Genomic DNA, 16,907 nt, shown 5'->3' on the forward strand with positions numbered 1-16,907 from the left:
GGAGTCATTGTTTTGTGAAGTGGTAGAAATCTTATGAACACAACATCCAGAAAGTTATGAGAGTTCTAGTGGAACCAGTTACCAGTGACAAAGGTATTAAGAACTGTCTGAATTACTGTTTTGAAATGTATGATTATGATACCCATACAGACAGATTGTTCAAGAATGTACTTAGATATTACTAGAGACTGAACTGGAAAGTCATAAGTAGATAGAATGGATAGCTGAAGGTCACAGTGTGGCATAACTCATAAAAAATAATGGATGTAATAGAGATGGTGCTTGGGTTGTGATGGGAAGGTCTTTGGTTCCCTGGATAACTATACCAAAAATACTTAGTGTGTGTGAGCAGGTAACAAGAGAAGATTCAAGGTGACAATAAATTAACCCAAAAAACATGCAAAAAAAAAAAAAATCAACAATAAATGTGTGAAGTGTGACAGTGTAGAAACTCCACACTCGTCTTTGTTGCTCCTTTGTGGGTCTGGACATCAAGGAAGAGTGACAGACAGACAGACAGACAGACCTGTACATGCTGCAGAGTTGAGTCAAGCCACAAGACAGAGACAGGCTTATGCCCACACTACGATACAACCTGCAGTAAAGATTTGACAGCACGTAATTACACAAAGCCATACCTGGAAATACAGTCAACAGGTAGAAAGTGGAATGTAGTAAAAGGCGTCCATATAATTACACCGAATGAAGAGAACTGTTTTGCGAGGTTGATAAACTGTGCAATGATAACTATAAGTCCGGTATTCTCAAACACTTCAGCCTCCCACACCAATCATTTCCAAAGGCCGAAGAGTAGATTAGTCGGGTTCTAATGAGTGTTTCGTTAGGTCCAGGGAACAGAGGAAGGGTCAAACAACCACCAGGGCCATAAAACTATCCCTGGAAATGCCCGACACTACTACGAAAGCCTTGTTGAAAGTGTGGGCTTGGGAGATGACATGTTTAAGAAAGAACCACCAGGGCCATAAAACTATCCCTGGAAATGCCCAACACTACTACGAAAGCCTTGTTGAAAGTGTGGGCTTGGGAGATGACATGTTTAAGAAAGAACCACCAGGGTCATAAAACTATCCCTGGAAATGCCCAACACTACTACGAAAGCCTTGTTGAAAGTGTGGGCTTGGGAGATGACATGTTTAAGAAAGAACCACCAGGGTCATAAAACTATCCCTGGAAATGCCCAACACTACTACGAAAGCCTTGTTGAAAGTGTGGGCTTGGGAGATGACATGTTTAAGAAAGAACCACCAGGGTCATAAAACTATCCCTGGAAATGCCCGACACTACTACGAAAGCCTTGTTGAAAGTGTGGGCTTGGGAGATGACATGTTTAAGAAAGAACCACCAGGGTCATAAAACTATCCCTGGAAATGCCCAACACTACTACGAAAGCCTTGTTGAAAGTGTGGGCTTGGGAGATGACATGTTTAAGAAAGAACCACCAGGGTCATAAAACTATCCCTGGAAATGCCCAACACTACGAAAGCCTTGTTGAAAGTGTGGGCTTGGGAGATGACATGTTTAAGAAAGAACCACCAGGGTCATAAAACTATCCCTGGAAATGCCCAACACTACTACGAAAGCCTCGTTGAAAGTGTGGGCTTGGGAGAAGACATGTTTAAGAATCACCAGGGTCATAAAACTATCCCTGGAAATGCCCGACACTACTACGAAAGCCTTGTTGAAAGTGTGGGCTTGGGAGATGACATGTTTAAGAATACGGCCCTGAGTCTACTCGATATATAAAAAAATAGTGTAGGATAAATGCAGAAAATTACTGAAGATCTGAAAAATATGACTAGCTACATTGGCCCAGGTCCCAACAGCTCCATCAATGTGTGGGTACTTTAACAACATGCAAGCAATTTCGACTCGCCGTTGTGAGGGGACGAACCAGGGACGGAAGAAGCCAATGGTGACGGACGGATCTCTCGTCTTTACATGGAATCTGATTGCCTTCCAGATTGCTGAGGGAGGGAGGGAGAGAGGAGCTGGGCCAACCAAAACACTCCAGTTGCCACGCCCCCTCCCCCTCCTGTCACCACGCCACCAAAGCCACCACAGAGCCTCACACCACTCCCTACAGGCTGCTACATAGGGAGGGGGGGGAGGAGAGGGGGGGGCTCTCATATCTCTCTAACTCCTAAGGCATGATCATTAAGCAGTTGTATTTCTTTGGTAGTGGTTTCTCTCATCTCTAACTACTAATGTCCAGGTATTATGAAGCTGTATATCTTAATTGTTGGTCTGTTTCCCTTTGCACCCCTACAGTAATCCTCAGTAAGGTAGTTTTTATAATGGTCCCTTCTTACCCCCTGCTGTGGTGATGTAGTTTGATATAGTCGTTGCCCTATCGTCCATTCTCTCCTTCATTTATACAAGCTTGTTGGCCCTCGACGTAGTTGACTGTTTTGAGCGCCACCGTGGTCACTAATTTACTATATGTTCTTTTAAGAGCTTTTACCACGGTTGTTAATGATAAAAATAATAATAATAATAATAATGATAATAATGACCCCCTCCCAGTAACAAACTATCAGTCAACCCACCTAACCTCACCTCCAACCACCATAAAAAGAGCGCAACACAGCATTCAACCCAAACAACCAATCGCCAGGCAGCACAACAGCAACACACACACACGTACGCACTATCCACGCCATCAGCAACACAAACCCACAGGAAAACAACAACACAGCGATCCCTCAACACAGCACAACGCAACACTACACAACAACACACTCCTGCAGCCAGACAGACGGACGGTGGATGTGTGATAGCGGTGTTGGTGGTGGACAGAGGCAGCGTCAGTGGTGGTGAGGGGTGAGGGCGTGGGCGGGTTAGCTGAGGGCGTGGTAGTACCGGGAAAGGCGTGGGTACCGGTGCGGGTGGGAATAACACAGGGGGCAGTCCTCCCAGGGGTAGTAGTGGTGGTGGTAGTATCTGCAATGGAAGAATAAATTAAGTAATAACCCAAAAAGTTTCGTTCAGTCGGCGCAACATCTGTGGTCATATGCCGGAGAGAGACAGAAGGGGAAGGAATTATAGAAGGGAACAGATTCAAGGAGACGGGACACAACCCCCGATTAATACCTGGTACCCATTCCCTGCTGGGTGGACAGGGGCGTAGGGTATCAAACTAACCCAAACTATCATCTTTTACTTATTCCGTTAGGTCGCCATGGTGGATCATATATTTTCATTTCTCACCATCTGCATCCTCCTCTGTCATGTCACACGCATGTATATTCTCCTTTACTACATTCATGAACCTCCTCTTCGGCCTTGCTCTTTTCCTCTTTCCTGGCAACTCATCTCCAGCATCCTTCTCCTGATATACCTACCCAGCATCTCTTTTGCGCATGTCCGCCGAATCATCTCCAGCATCCTTCTCCTGATATACCTACCCAGCATCTCTTTTGCGCATGTCCGAATCATCTCCAGCATCCTTCTCTCGATATACCCAGCATCTCTCTTTTGCGCATGTCCGAATCATCTTCAGCATCCTTCTCTCGATATACCCAGCATCTCTCCTCCTCTGCGCATGACCGAACCATCTCAAATTCGACTACCTCACTGTCTCCGAACTGTCTAATCTGGGCTGTCCCTCTAACATACTCATAACTAACCCTGTCCATCATCATTATAATCATCATCTTCACTCCTGACATGCAATAACTATGGTAAATACAACAAGGATAATCAAAGGAAAAACAGTGACCCTCCGCGTGACTGACCGTGGGGGGATGTACAGGTCCTCGGCGGAGTCTTCGTCGGAGTCGTAGATGCGGCGGCGGGCGGCGGCGGTGGGGGTCAAGGGTCGCCTGTCCGGGGAAACACAGGTCAAATGAAGTCACATGTGGGCTCCGAGACGTTTTCTACCAAGATGACAGACTGATTTATTATTATTGGTAAACTCAACATATATACAATTAAATTCATACGGAAATTCTACATAACACAACAACACACTACGCAACTACACATTCTACAACAGTCTCTACAACACTCTGCAACACTGCAACAGCACTCTACACAACCTCAAGTAACCCAAACATACACAAATATACATAAATCCTACATAATTTCATACACACTTAACCACAGATAACCAAAATACACTCACAAGCATATGAGATCGTAAGAGAGTAAGGAGTCTTCAAAAAGCTTCGAAACATTTCCACAAAACATGAACTAACTTGACCTCGTGACCCCTGCACTGACCTGAACGACCTGGGACGTGGGCGGGTCATGGCAGCCGGGGCGGAGGCGTGGCTGGCGGGGGGCGACGGGGAGCGCGACGGTGATCTCGACTCGGCCTCCTCCTCCTCGTCCGACAGGTCCTCTTCGGGCTCCCGGGCGGGGGGGCGGCCTCGCGGGGGGCTGACGTCCCTCCGGTGCAGCGGGGCCGATGTGGGGCGCCGCTGCGGGGAGAGCGAGCGGGCCCGTCTGGAGAGCTGCTCGTCCCTCTCATCTGCGAAGAAATGGTGAGACGGAGAATGAGCTGAGTCGAAGGTGGTTCATCTCTTCTTTACGATGAGGGTCCCAAGGAAGAAAAATAGCAGCAAAGAAATTACTACAAGAAAAGGCCAGAAGAGAATACCAATCTAGCCCCACAGGTGTCTTATACTTCCCCCTCTTGAAAGACTAAAGGGCCATATTTTTTAAACATTTCTGCGCCCAAGAACACGTAATTTACTAGTCTTCCGTGGGAGTTTAGGGCATTTCCAGGGGTACTTTCATGACCCTGGTGGTAGTCTGAGCCTTCTTCTGTACCGTGAACCTAAAAGAACACTCATTAGAACTCGATTAACCTCCTTTTTGGCCTTTGGAAATAGTTGGTGTGTGGGGCGGGAGAATCTGACAGTACCAACCTTAAGTCACAGGATATCAAGGACAGAGATTAACTGATTGATTGTGCCGGGCCATGATTCGAACCCTATTCATAACCACGTATACAGAATCGCTTGCACTACAAAAAATAATTAAAATACCACAACACTTACCATGTGATAGGCATAGAATTCACCCTCACCTTGCAGCGTCCCTTCAATCTCCGCCAGATAGCGTTTCCGGGGCCGCATTTCCCTGTGGGCGGGCTGACGGAGCACCTTGAGGGCGGAGTGCGGGCGGTTGGTGTGGTAGGCATGGGAGTGGGCGCGCGGGCGGCGGTGGGCGGGGCGCGGGAAGTAGCGGTGGTAGGTGCGGCAGGTGGTGCAGGACTCCGCCCCGTGCTCGCCGTCGCAGTGGGGACAACGCTCTGAGGGAAGGAGAAAAATTGGAAAGTTTCGTTTAGTCGGCGCAGCATCTGTGGTTATATGCCGGAGAGAGACAGAAGGGGAAGGAATTAAAGGAGAAGGGAACGGTTGGCGAGTTTCGTTTAGTCGGCGCAACTTCTGTGGTCATATGCCGGAGAGAGACAGAAGGGGAAGGAATTATAGGAGAAGGGAACGGTTGGAGAGTTTCGTTTAGTCGGCGCAACTTCTGTGGTCATATGCCGGAGAGACAGAAGGGGAAGGAATTATAGGAGAAGGGAGCAGTTGGAAAGTTTCGTTTAGTCGGCGCAACATCTGTGGTTATATGCCGGAGACAGAAGGGGAAGGAATTATAGGAGAAGAGAACAGACCCCAGGAGACGGGACACAACCCCCGATTAATACCTGGTACCCATTCACTGCTGGGTGGACAGGGGCCACGTAGGGTATCGGAAAAGCCGCCCAAGTTTTTCCACTCCGCCCGGGAACTGAACCTGGGCTCTCTCGGTTGTGAGCTGGGTGTGTTAACCACTGCACCACGAAGCCCCCTTGAGGGTAGAAGGAAAGGCAAATGGAAGAAAAGAACAACCACTGAACAAGGCGGATGAATAGAAACAACCACTACTAAACAACATGATGATAAAAAAGTAATAATAACCAATTCCTGCCTACGACTTCAACTCTTTCAAGAGAGAAGGGTATCTGGACACCTCTCCTCCTGAAATTGACCTCTCTTTCGGCCACCTCTTTGGATTCTGTTTGGGAGCAGCGAGTAGCGGGCTTTTTTTTTATAATTGTTTACTTTTTTGTGCCATTGAGCTGTATCCTTTGTTGTAAAAAAATAAATAAATAAATAAATAAAAAGCCACATTCCTGCACTCATGACCACATCCACAGTGAGAGGAGAGCTACTCTAGAGTTTACCAGTGAAAGGAATGAAATAACGAAGACAACAATTAACTCTTGTATCAGGGAGTTGGTTAGCATACGAATGACCTAAAAGAAGAAAGTAGTGTGTAGCGAGCCCGCGGGAGGAGGCATGCTGTGAGCGAGTTCAGAAAGCGGCCAAATCCGCGCCGATAGGTCAAAATTTGGTGGTGTTACGATGGGCTTAAGTGCCTAAAAAAAAAATAATGATACAAAAACTACAGCGCCATTGAGGACTTTCTTGTTTCCTCTATTCTTTTCTCCTTTTTTGTCCTTGAACGTGTGAAAAAAAAAAAAATCCTTCTCAGCCCACGACCCTTCTCTTCTCCGCCTCTCCCCCAACACTCACCAGGGTCAAGAACAGTCACATGGGCGCGGTGGCCGACGTCCTCCCGCGTCCGTCGCCTCGGGTGGGTGTAGAGGCTGCCCGCGCCGCCCCTCCCGCCCTCCGCCTCGCTCGACGCCCGCGCCAGCCCTCGCCCACTGCGCTGGCTGCCGTACCTGTGAGGGGGAGGAGCAGGTGGCGAAGTGCATGGGAGGAGGATGGGGAGAGAGGGTGGATGAGGAAGGAATATATGGAAAAATGGGAAGATAAAAAGAAAGATGCTGCCGTATTTGTGAGTTAGAAAGTTTGGTTTAGTCGGCGCAACATCTGTGGTCATATGCCGGAGAGAGACAGAAGGGGAAGGAATTATAGGAGAAGGGAACGGTTGGAGAGTTTCGTTTAGTCGGCGCAACATCTGTGGTCATATGCCGGAGAGAGACAGAAGGGGAAGGAATTATAGGAGAAGGAAACAGACCCCAGGAGACGGGACACAACCCCCGATTAATACCTGGTACCCATTCACTGCTGGGTGGACAGGGGGTACGTAGGGTATCGGAAAAGCCGCCCAAATTTTTCCACTCCCGTATTTGTGAGGGAGGAGTGAAGGTGACGAAATGTATGGGAGAAGGATGGGTGAGGGGATGGATGAAGAAGGAATATGTGAAAAATAAAAAAGAAAGAAGGAAAGACGAAAAGGCAAGAATGAGGAAATGGATGAATGAAATAGATAGGAGAAAGGAAAAAAAATAAATGAACGATTGAATGAATGAATGAATGAGTGAATGAATGAAGAAAGGAAGGAAGGAATAGAGAAGTAAGTGAATGAATGAATGAAGGTAGAGAGATAGGAAGAAAATGAAGGCAAGATGATGAAGAGAATGGGGGGAGAGTTAGAAAAGAAGGACGAAAGGAAGGAAGAAATGAAAAAAAAATAAGCAAGGGATGAGATAAAAAGAAAGAAAAGAAGGAATGAAGAGAGGAAGGAAGCAATACGAATGAGAGAAGAAATTAAGGAAGAAAAGATGAAAGAAAGAAAATGGGGAAGATAGAACAGATAGCAGAAAGGAAGGAGGGAAAGATGTAAGAAAAAACGGGAGGGAGGGACAGGTGATGAAAGAAAGAAATAGAGGAAGAATCGAAAGAAGGAAGGAAGGAGGGAAGACATTGTACCCGAAAGGACAGGTCGCTAAGTCATTCTGTCAGTATCATTATTAAAACACTTATACGTATACAACTAAGTCATTATCACCCATTTTACTTTCATCTTCTAGTAATGCACCAGCCCATCTGTTTAGGCTCCTGACACTGCTTCCGCGTGCTCTCCGGGATAAGAGACTCCCTGGCAAGCCTCCAACACCCTCCCCCCACTCACAGCACGCCCGCACGCCACCACCCCGGGCACATCAATCATTCCTTACAGGGCGGGGGTCAGGTTGCGGTCTATCAAGCATTTCCTCAAGCACATAAGGAACAGCGGGGAAGAGGTAGAGAGGTAAATATAGAGTAAAGAAAAATAGTTGACGGAAGGAGGGAAACGATGCCTGTATGAATTTGATTGTGAGTGGGTGGAGGGACAAGAAGGAGGGTGGGATGAATGAAGGGACAAAGGGAGAGAAGGAAAATATAGAGGTTAGAGAGAAGGATGAGAGGAATGGTGGACTGAAATGGGGACGAGGAGGAGTGGAGGGTTGAAAATGAGGAAAAATAGATAGAAAAAAGAAGGGGAAGATTAAAGGAACGGGAGAGAAGGAAAGAAGGAAAATATATACCTAGGTTAGAGAGAAGGATGAGAGGAATGGTGGATTGAAATGGGGACGAGGAGGAGTGGAGGGTTGAAAATGAGGAAAAATAGATAGAAAAAAGAAGGGGAAGATTAAAGGAACGGGAGAGAAGGAAAGAAGAAAAATATATACCTAGGTTAGAGAGAAGGATGAGAGGAACGTTAGATTGAAATGGGGACAAGGAGGATCGGAGGGTTGACAAATGAGGAAAAATAGATAGAAAACGGAGGGGGATGATTAAAGGAACAGAGAGAGAGAAGGAAAGAAGGAAAATGTATACCTAGGTTAGAGAGAAGGATGAGAGGAACGTTAGATTGAAATGGGAACAAGGAGGATCGGAGGGTTGAAAATGAGGAAAAATGATGATTAAAGGAAAAGAAGGAAAGAAGGAAAGAAGGAAAATATATACCTAGGTTAGAGAAGTTCAAGGAATGGAAAAGAGAAGCGAGAACGAAGAGGGATTTTTTTTTTGGATGAAGGAGGAACGAAGGAAGGAAGAGAGGGAGGGAGAGACCAACAGCTTACCTGCTTGTGATGGCTGTGCGCGGCAGGTCCGAGAGGTTACCTGCACTACGGGACAGGTAGCGACTAGGGATGCCCAGGTACCTGCAATGACGCGATCACAGGTGTTACCGAGAGAGAGAGAGAGAGAGAGAGAGAGAGAGAGAGAGAGAATGATAGAAAGACACAGACGATGAAGGAAATTTAAATATCATGTTAAATACAGTTCACAAAAATATACCATCAAAATATTGCCTACAGTCAGATGGAAAAGTACTAGAAGAAAGAAAAAAAAGAAAAAGAAAAAAATATGCGCAAAAACAGGACATTCCAGTATACTATTTTTTATGCTTTCCACGCAATAAAAAAAAAAAAACTCCTTGACTGACCTTTATCTCGTGTGTGTGTGTGTGTGTGTGTGTGTGTGTGTGTGTGTGTGTGTGTGTGTGTGTATGCATGGTCAGCCTTGCAAGGGAGTCAGACTACACCAGAATATGAACTAACATGAAAAGATAAGAACACACGGCACAGAGGGCAAGTTACCAGCGGCTATCCTCTCTATAGCGTCCGCTCATTCCCCGTTCCACCCTTCATAAGATAGCCGGATTTCTTCTTTCTTATGAACCGTACCTGGTGTAAGTCAACCTGGGCATGCGACCCTGACACGTGCCACCTCACACAGTATAGAGAAAGCTCAGAAGTGCGCAGAGAAACGAAACATTGCTATAGTTATAACCTAGAGAGAGAGGAAGCAGGCAAGCATCATGGATTAGGGGACAGGCAAAGGTTGAAGATATTGTACCTTAGAGAGAGAGGAAGCAAGCAAGCATTAGGGATTAGAGGACAGGCAAAGGTTGAAGATATTGTACCTTAGAGAGAGAGGAAGCAAGCAAGCATTAGGGATTAGAGGACAGGCAAAGGTTGAAGATATTGTACCTTAGAGAGAGAGGAAGCAAGCAAGCATCAGGGATTAGAGGACAGGCAAAGGTTGAAGATATTGTACCTTAGAGAGAGAGGAAGCAAGCAAGCATTAGGGATTAGAGGACCGGACAGGCAAAGGTTGAAGATATTGTAATGATGCATGAGAGTAAGAAAGAGAACTGAAACTAGGTAGGTCATATGCGTAAAACTGATCATAAACAATCAAAATACAAGGATAGCGACCCAGGAATATAAGAAGTCAGGTGAACCAGAGAACCAGGTATATATAGAGACAAAGTTAGAACTATTATCGGGATGCATACGACTTGAGTGTCCGCGTGATAAGCACCTCCCCGAGCCGCTGAGTTGCTTGTAGGTCATACGGTAGTTCACAAATAAGCAACATTCTTTTCCTATTCATTCTCAGTGTGTTTCCCGGCAAAAAGTACCTCTGAAGGGCTACTTGAAGCTAATCTAGTCAAACGTAATCCGGCCTTTCTTAACCTTAACTGAGGCTACATAATATTATAAGGAATGTGACTGCCTACCTAGTGACTGCGAGGAGAGGGAGCTGCCGGCATATCATGGAGACTAACATAGAGATATAGAATGTTGAGAATACCCTTTGATGATGATGATGACTGACCTGGTGTTGCGAGTGGGGGAGGAGGGGGGGAGGCGAGAGAGCAGGTCATCGTCAGGTTTGCGGTAGACGAAGCGAGGTTTGTGCCCATCCTCCCTTCCACCACCACCGCCTCCACCACCACCACTACCACCACCGCCGCTGCCACTCCCTCCACCGTTACCACCACCACCACCGCCGCCGCCGCCACCACCACCCACCCCGCCTACAGTCCGCAAGCCACCGTCCCCTGCAAAGATAAGAGGTTGATTGATATCGGTAAGTGATTGATATTTTTCGTTTACATTTATATCTCTTTTTCCTATTTGATCTTTTTTCTTTCTTTCCATAATTTTTCTTTCCTCCCTATTTCATTCCACCCCTTTTTTTCTTTTCTTTTCGTTATTTCAACCTTTATTCTTCTTCTTAAAATAACACACACACACACACACACACACACACACACACACACACACACACACACACACACACACTGCCAAATTTATCATCAATGCCAACGATCATTACTACAGAAACAGACAAATCAAATCTCTCTCTCTCTCTCTCTCTCTCTCTCTCTCTCTCTCTCTCTCTCTCTCTCTCTCTCTCTCTCTCTCTCTCTCTCTCTCTCTCTCTCTCTCTCTCTCTCATTACCGAGAGAGAGAGAGAGAGAGAGAGAGAGAGAGAGAGAGAGAGAGAATTGAACCCTTGCCTTTCCTTATATTTCGCTTATTCACTGCACTAAAAAAAAAAAAATCATAACTTATATTTCAGGCGACATGCACGGATGGTCGACGATAGACGTGACACACACACACACACACACACACACACACACACACACACACACACACAATCTCGTTTTATTCCTTTCCTCTCTGTTTTCTTCTTGTCTTCCTTTTTCTTTCTTTTCTCACCTTTTCTTCCTTCCCCTGTTCTTTTTCCTGTTTTTCTTTTCCTTATTTCATCCTTTGTTCTTCTCCAGTCAGTCCACCCACCCACACACCTACACCCACACCCACCCACACACCCACACCCACACCCACCCACACACCCCTTTTCTCTCTATTTTCTTCTTTTCCTTTCATCCTTTGTTCTTCTTCAGTCAGTCCCCACCCCACCCCCAACACACCCACATACACACACACACACACACACACACACACACACCTCGCCGGGGACTCCTGTGTGCTGCTCCCGGCGCCTCCTCGTCTGGACTAGAGCCGCCGGTCGCTCCTCCCGCCCCGTCGCCTTTCCTCCCTTCATCAGGAGAGTTGGCGCGGAACACAGCCTGCGGGAGGGACGGGAAGACAATGCAGATAAGGAGGGAAGGATGAGAGGAGACGGGAAGACATTATAAAGGAAGAGACAACGGAGCGAGGAGCAGGGAAAGGAGGACAAGATGAATAAGGGAATAAGGATAAGAAATGAAGGAACGAAGGAAGGAACAGAAGGAGAGAAGGAGGAAGGGTTACGGGAAGACATCATACAGGAAGAAACAAAGGAGGAAAGGAAAGGAAATGACGATACGGAACGAAGGAACGAAGGAACACTGAATACGGAATGGGCGGGAAGAAGTGAAGGAAAGAAAGAAGAGGAAGGAAGAAGGAAAGGTGACGGGAAGACTTTATACAGGAAGAAACAAAGGAGGAAAGGAAAGGAAATGACGATACGGAACGAAGGAACGAAGGAACACTGAATACGGAAAGGGCGGGAAAAAGTGAAGGAAAGAAAGACGAAGGGAAGTAATGGAGGTTGACGGGAAGGGGCGGAAAGACATAAACAAAAAAGAGAAAACGGAGGAATGGGTGAAGGAATGAAGGATAAGAAATGAAGGAAGGAAGGAAGGAACACTAACTTCGACAGGGCATTATACAGGAAAAGAAAAAAAAGAAATGGAGGGAAATGTGGATTAGAAATGAAGGAACGAAGGAAGGAACACTAACTTCGACAGGGGAAAAGAAAAAAAAGAGAAATGGAGGGAAATGTGGATAAGAAATGAAGGAAGGAAGGAAGGAACACTAATTTCGACAGGGACGGGAGGATAATGTTCGCAGATAAAGAAGGATTAATGGAGAGGCAGAAAAACATTATACAGGAAAAGAAGAAAAAAAAGAGAAATGGAAGGAAATGTGGATAAGAAATGAAGGAACGAAGGAAGGAACACTAACTTCGACAGGGACGGGAAGAAGAAAACATTATACAGGAAAAGAAAAAAAAAAAGAGAAATGGAGGGAAATGTGGATAAGAAATGAAGGAACGAAGGAAGGAACACTAACTTCGACAGGGACGGGAGGATAATGTTCGCAGATAAGAAGGATTAATGGAGAGAGGCAGAAAAACATTATACAGGAAAAGAAAAGAAGGAAGGAACACTAACAGGAAAGAAAAAAGAGAAATGGAGGAAATGTGGATAATGAAGGAACGAAGGAAGGAAACACTAACTTCACAGGGGACGGGAGGATATTCGCAGATAAAGAAGGATTAATGGAGAGGCAGAAAAACATTATACAGGAAAAGAAAAAAAAAGAGAAATGGAGGGAAATGTGGATAAGAAATGAAGGAAGGAAGGAAGGAACACTAACTTCGACAGGGACGGGAAGATAATGTTCGCAGATAAGAAGGATTAATGGAGAGGCAGAAAAACATTATACAGGAAAAGAAAAAAAAAAGAGAAATGGAGGGAAATGTGGATAAGAAATGAAGGAACGAAGGAAGGAACACTAACTTCGACAGGGACGGGAAGATAATGTTCGCAGATAAAGAAGGATTAATGGAGAGAGGCAGAAAAACATTATACAGGAAAAGAAAAAAAAAAGAGAAATGGAGGGAAATGTGGATAAGAAATGAAGGAACGAAGGAAGGAACACTTGTATACGTATGAAAGCTCCCATTGAATGCCATGTATCGTGACGAACAGCGCTACTTTTTGTGTCCGCCACCGGCAGCGAAGCCAACCACTCAAATCCGTCTGCAGCCTGCTTTTTGTGAACGTGTCTGCGTGTGGAAGGGGTCTTGGCTAGGGATGCCAACCCCTGCACCGCGGAGGGCAGGGGTATCTAAGAGTATGAAAAATGTCTTAGAAGTTATTTGAAGACGAGAGAAAAAGAATTACTCGAAAATATGGATTGATGGGTGAAAAAAAAAAAAAGTTATTTACACCTTGGCCAGTATGGGGATCGAACCCACGACATCCGCGTTATTAGCACGGCGCTCTAACCAACTGAGCTAACCGGCCGACACGCACCGCCCTGTACGCACCCGTTGTATAGCTGAGATTTAATACTAAGCAGCCTTTTATTACCCTTATTGCTATATTATCATTACTATATCATTGCTGGTACTACTACTACTACTACTGCTGGTACTACTACTACTACTGCTGCTACTACTACTACTACTACTACTACTACTACTACTATTACTACTACTACTACTACTACTACTACTACTACTACTACTACTACTACTACTACTATTACTACTACTACTACTACTACTACTACTACTACTACTACTACTACTACTACTACTACTACTACTACTACTACTACTACTTTCCATTCCTCCATTCCTTGCTCGCAGTCCTTTAATTTCTCTCCTTTCTTTCCCTCCCTTTATTCCTTCATCCTCTCCATCTCTCACTCCCACGTTCTCTCCACCATTCCTACAAGCACTTCCAACTCCACCTTCTCTCCCTCCCTCCACCCTCTTCCACTCTCCATTTCTCAATCCTCCTTGCTTTCCTCCTTCCGTGTATCCTTCCTCCCCTTACGCATTTCCTCCTCTTCGACATTGTTCTTTTATGCAGTCGATTCTTATCTCTCTTCCTTCCACCTACGCTTCCTCCCTTATTCCTTCCCTCCTTCCTTCACTCCTTACCTCCCTTTCTCCCTGTCTTACTCCTCCTTACGTTCCTTCCTCCCTATCTCAAGTATATGCGCTTGTTCACTTCTACTCCCACCCCTTCCATTCTCCCTCCCTACCCCTTCTTACCCTCTCCCTCCCTCCCTCCCTCTTCTCCGTCTAATCAAGGGCGTAGTTATAAGAAGAGGAAGTGGGTTAGTGGATAAGGTACAGGTGGGGGAGAAGGAAGGACAGTAGGAGTGTTGTACATAATGGGTTGGTTATAATTGTTCTGGTGTAGTTATTGTTTATGGCGCATTCTCCCTCCCCCTCCCTCCTCGCCGTCCTTACCTTTGTGTTCTTGTTGTGGGCGTGGCCGAAGCTGACGGTGTCCTGGCTACACTGATGCAGGGGTGTCCGCGTCTCGCTCACGCTGGTCCTGGTGGAGACCTCGATCTTGGGGGAGATGATGCCCTGCGGAGGGAGAGGAGAGGTGAGTGGAAGGACGTCACACACACACACACACACACACACACACACACACACACACACACACACACAAGCGGAGGGATTATGAGGAAAGACATGGAAGATATGGACACAAAAACAGTAAGCAAAGAAGACATGAAGAAAAAGGAAAGGTGTTTAAGAAGAGAGAAGAAGGAGGAAAGAATACAAATAGGGCAAAAAGCAATAAATTGAGACACACACAAAAGTCACCCGAAACACAAACGAAAATAAAAAAATATAAAACAAATAAAAATAATGTGAATAAATAAATAAAATGATAAATAAAGACATCAGAACACCATCCAATTACCACTATAATAACACACACACACACACACACACACACACACACACACACACACACCTACATATTCGCCCCCCCCACACACACACTTACCCCTCCCACGTACACACTTTTCACCATCACACTACCACCACCCCACCCCCACCTCCACCTACAGGAAAGTCCCGCGTGGGTTCCATCAGCAGGTCGAGGTCCACGCCGGAGTAAGAGAGTCTCTCGGCGGGCTTCGGAAAGAGCAGGTCACGCACGGAAGACTCGAACACGGCCAGCACTGTCTCCCCCGACGGCTCCTCCTGCACCAGCTCCAGGTACACCGTCTCCGCCTCCAGCACCCGCTCCAGCACGCTCAGGTTACGCACGCCCACGAAGGTCTGAGGAAGGAGAATACGCGAGGATACACAAAGGAGTGGCTGGCGAAGGAAGGATACGCGAAGGGAATGTCTGACGGAGAAAGGACACACCGAGATACACAAGCGAAGAAGAGATAGCTACATAAGAGATACATTACGCACGTTCATAAGAGATACAACACGCACGCCCACGAAGGTCTGGTCAAGGTAGGCTACCCAAGGATACACAAAGGAATGGCTGGCGAAGGAAGGATATGCGAAGGACTGGCGAGGAAAGGATACATTAAGGAATATCTGACGAGGAAAAGATACACAAGAATACACAAGAACACACAACCTATTGGACAAACAGAGACACAACGATATAGAAGGATAGACAAGGATATTCACTGACAAAAAGACATACAGAGATACACACTGATACAAATGCTACGTACAGGACACATAAGGATACACAATGGCATACTAGGATATACAGAGTGTGGGGGAGAGATGACTGCAATGTGGAGTTGGTTAAGGAGCTGAAGGAGAGGGTAGTGTTAAGGTTTTATTGTAGTGGTGGTGTGATCTGGAGGTGGATGTGTACAGGGATGGGGTAGTGTTATATTGTGGTCGTGGTGGTGGTGGTGGAGGAGGTGTGGTTGTGGTGTGTTATGGCAGTGGTGATGGTGAAGCGGAGGGAGCACAGGTCAGAACGAGAAAAAGTTGGAAAGTTTCGTTTAGTCGGCGCAACATCTGTGGTAAGAACGAGAGGAGAAGGACGAGGAAGAGGAGGAGGAGGAGGAGTAATCAATGAAGGTGGAAGGTTGTAGCTGAATGAATGCTCTAATAATGTGCTTGTGCGGAGTAGTAAAATGCGCCACTGAAGATAATGTTCGCTCTAAAGGAAGGCAAAAAAGCGCTTTGTTTACCACTTACGAGTGTTAGCTTAGCCTTAACCCGTCCGCTGCGATTGGCACAGATTTGGCTTTCACTGGTAGCCTGGTAACTATACTCCATTGTCTTTCTCTGCCTCTGTGGTGGATAGTGGAGTGTTTCCCATGTGGTATTGGTGTGCTGGATATCCCCCCCCCTCCCCCAAAGGTGCAGGACTTTACATTTCTCTTCGTTGAATTGTAGCAGCCACTTTTTGTTCCATTTTTGTAGCTTGGTGATGTCTGAATGTAGGAAATCCGTAGTCATGGGGTTGTTAATAACTGTGGAGAGAGAAGGATCTTTGTGGGGGAAAAAGAAATGTAAGTGTTGAGTATAATGATGAAATACAAGATGAGAAGAAGTATATGAAATGAAGAAGAGGAATGCACGAGTTAAAAGTGAACTAACCAGGAAAATGAGAGGAAAGAACCGACTGTGAGGGAAAATAACAGGACAAAGTGTACAACGTTGGCTGGGTGGGCTTTGATCATGACAACTAAGCGGTAAAACTTGGAAAAGAGAAAAAAAACGCTAAAAAAAAGACCAGCAATGACAAAACAGTTTCAGAAGATATGAACAGAGTGTTTTTACCTTAAGATTGTAACTGACATTATTCTCTCTCTCTCTCTCTCT

General features: G+C 45.9%; 1 protein-coding gene and 1 non-coding gene across 3 annotated transcripts in view; both read right to left on the reverse strand.

Annotated features, from left to right (window-relative positions):
* The window catches only part of LOC126987623 (uncharacterized), a 33,864-nt gene that overhangs the window by 3,617 nt on the left and 13,340 nt on the right, over positions 1 to 16,907 (reverse strand). For both annotated transcript variants that reach the window (XM_050844762.1, XM_050844763.1), the window contains 10 exons: positions 15,165 to 15,380; positions 14,547 to 14,669; positions 11,520 to 11,640; positions 10,374 to 10,599; positions 8,831 to 8,911; positions 6,549 to 6,700; positions 5,054 to 5,278; positions 4,243 to 4,492; positions 3,756 to 3,842; positions 2,881 to 2,961 (listed from right to left, as the gene is read on the reverse strand). In XM_050844762.1, coding sequence (XP_050700719.1) covers positions 2,881 to 2,961; positions 3,756 to 3,842; positions 4,243 to 4,492; positions 5,054 to 5,278; positions 6,549 to 6,700; positions 8,831 to 8,911; positions 10,374 to 10,599; positions 11,520 to 11,640; positions 14,547 to 14,669; positions 15,165 to 15,380 — 1,562 coding nt within the window. The remainder of the gene's footprint in view (positions 1 to 2,880; positions 2,962 to 3,755; positions 3,843 to 4,242; positions 4,493 to 5,053; positions 5,279 to 6,548; positions 6,701 to 8,830; positions 8,912 to 10,373; positions 10,600 to 11,519; positions 11,641 to 14,546; positions 14,670 to 15,164; positions 15,381 to 16,907) is intronic.
* Trnai-aau (transfer RNA isoleucine (anticodon AAU)) lies at positions 13,514 to 13,587 on the reverse strand. Its single transcript has one exon. It is a non-coding gene; the product is annotated as a tRNA-Ile (tRNA).

Source organism: Eriocheir sinensis, chromosome 65 (assembly GCF_024679095.1).
Source record: "Eriocheir sinensis breed Jianghai 21 chromosome 65, ASM2467909v1, whole genome shotgun sequence".
Taxonomy (NCBI): Eukaryota; Metazoa; Arthropoda; class Malacostraca; order Decapoda; family Varunidae; genus Eriocheir; species Eriocheir sinensis.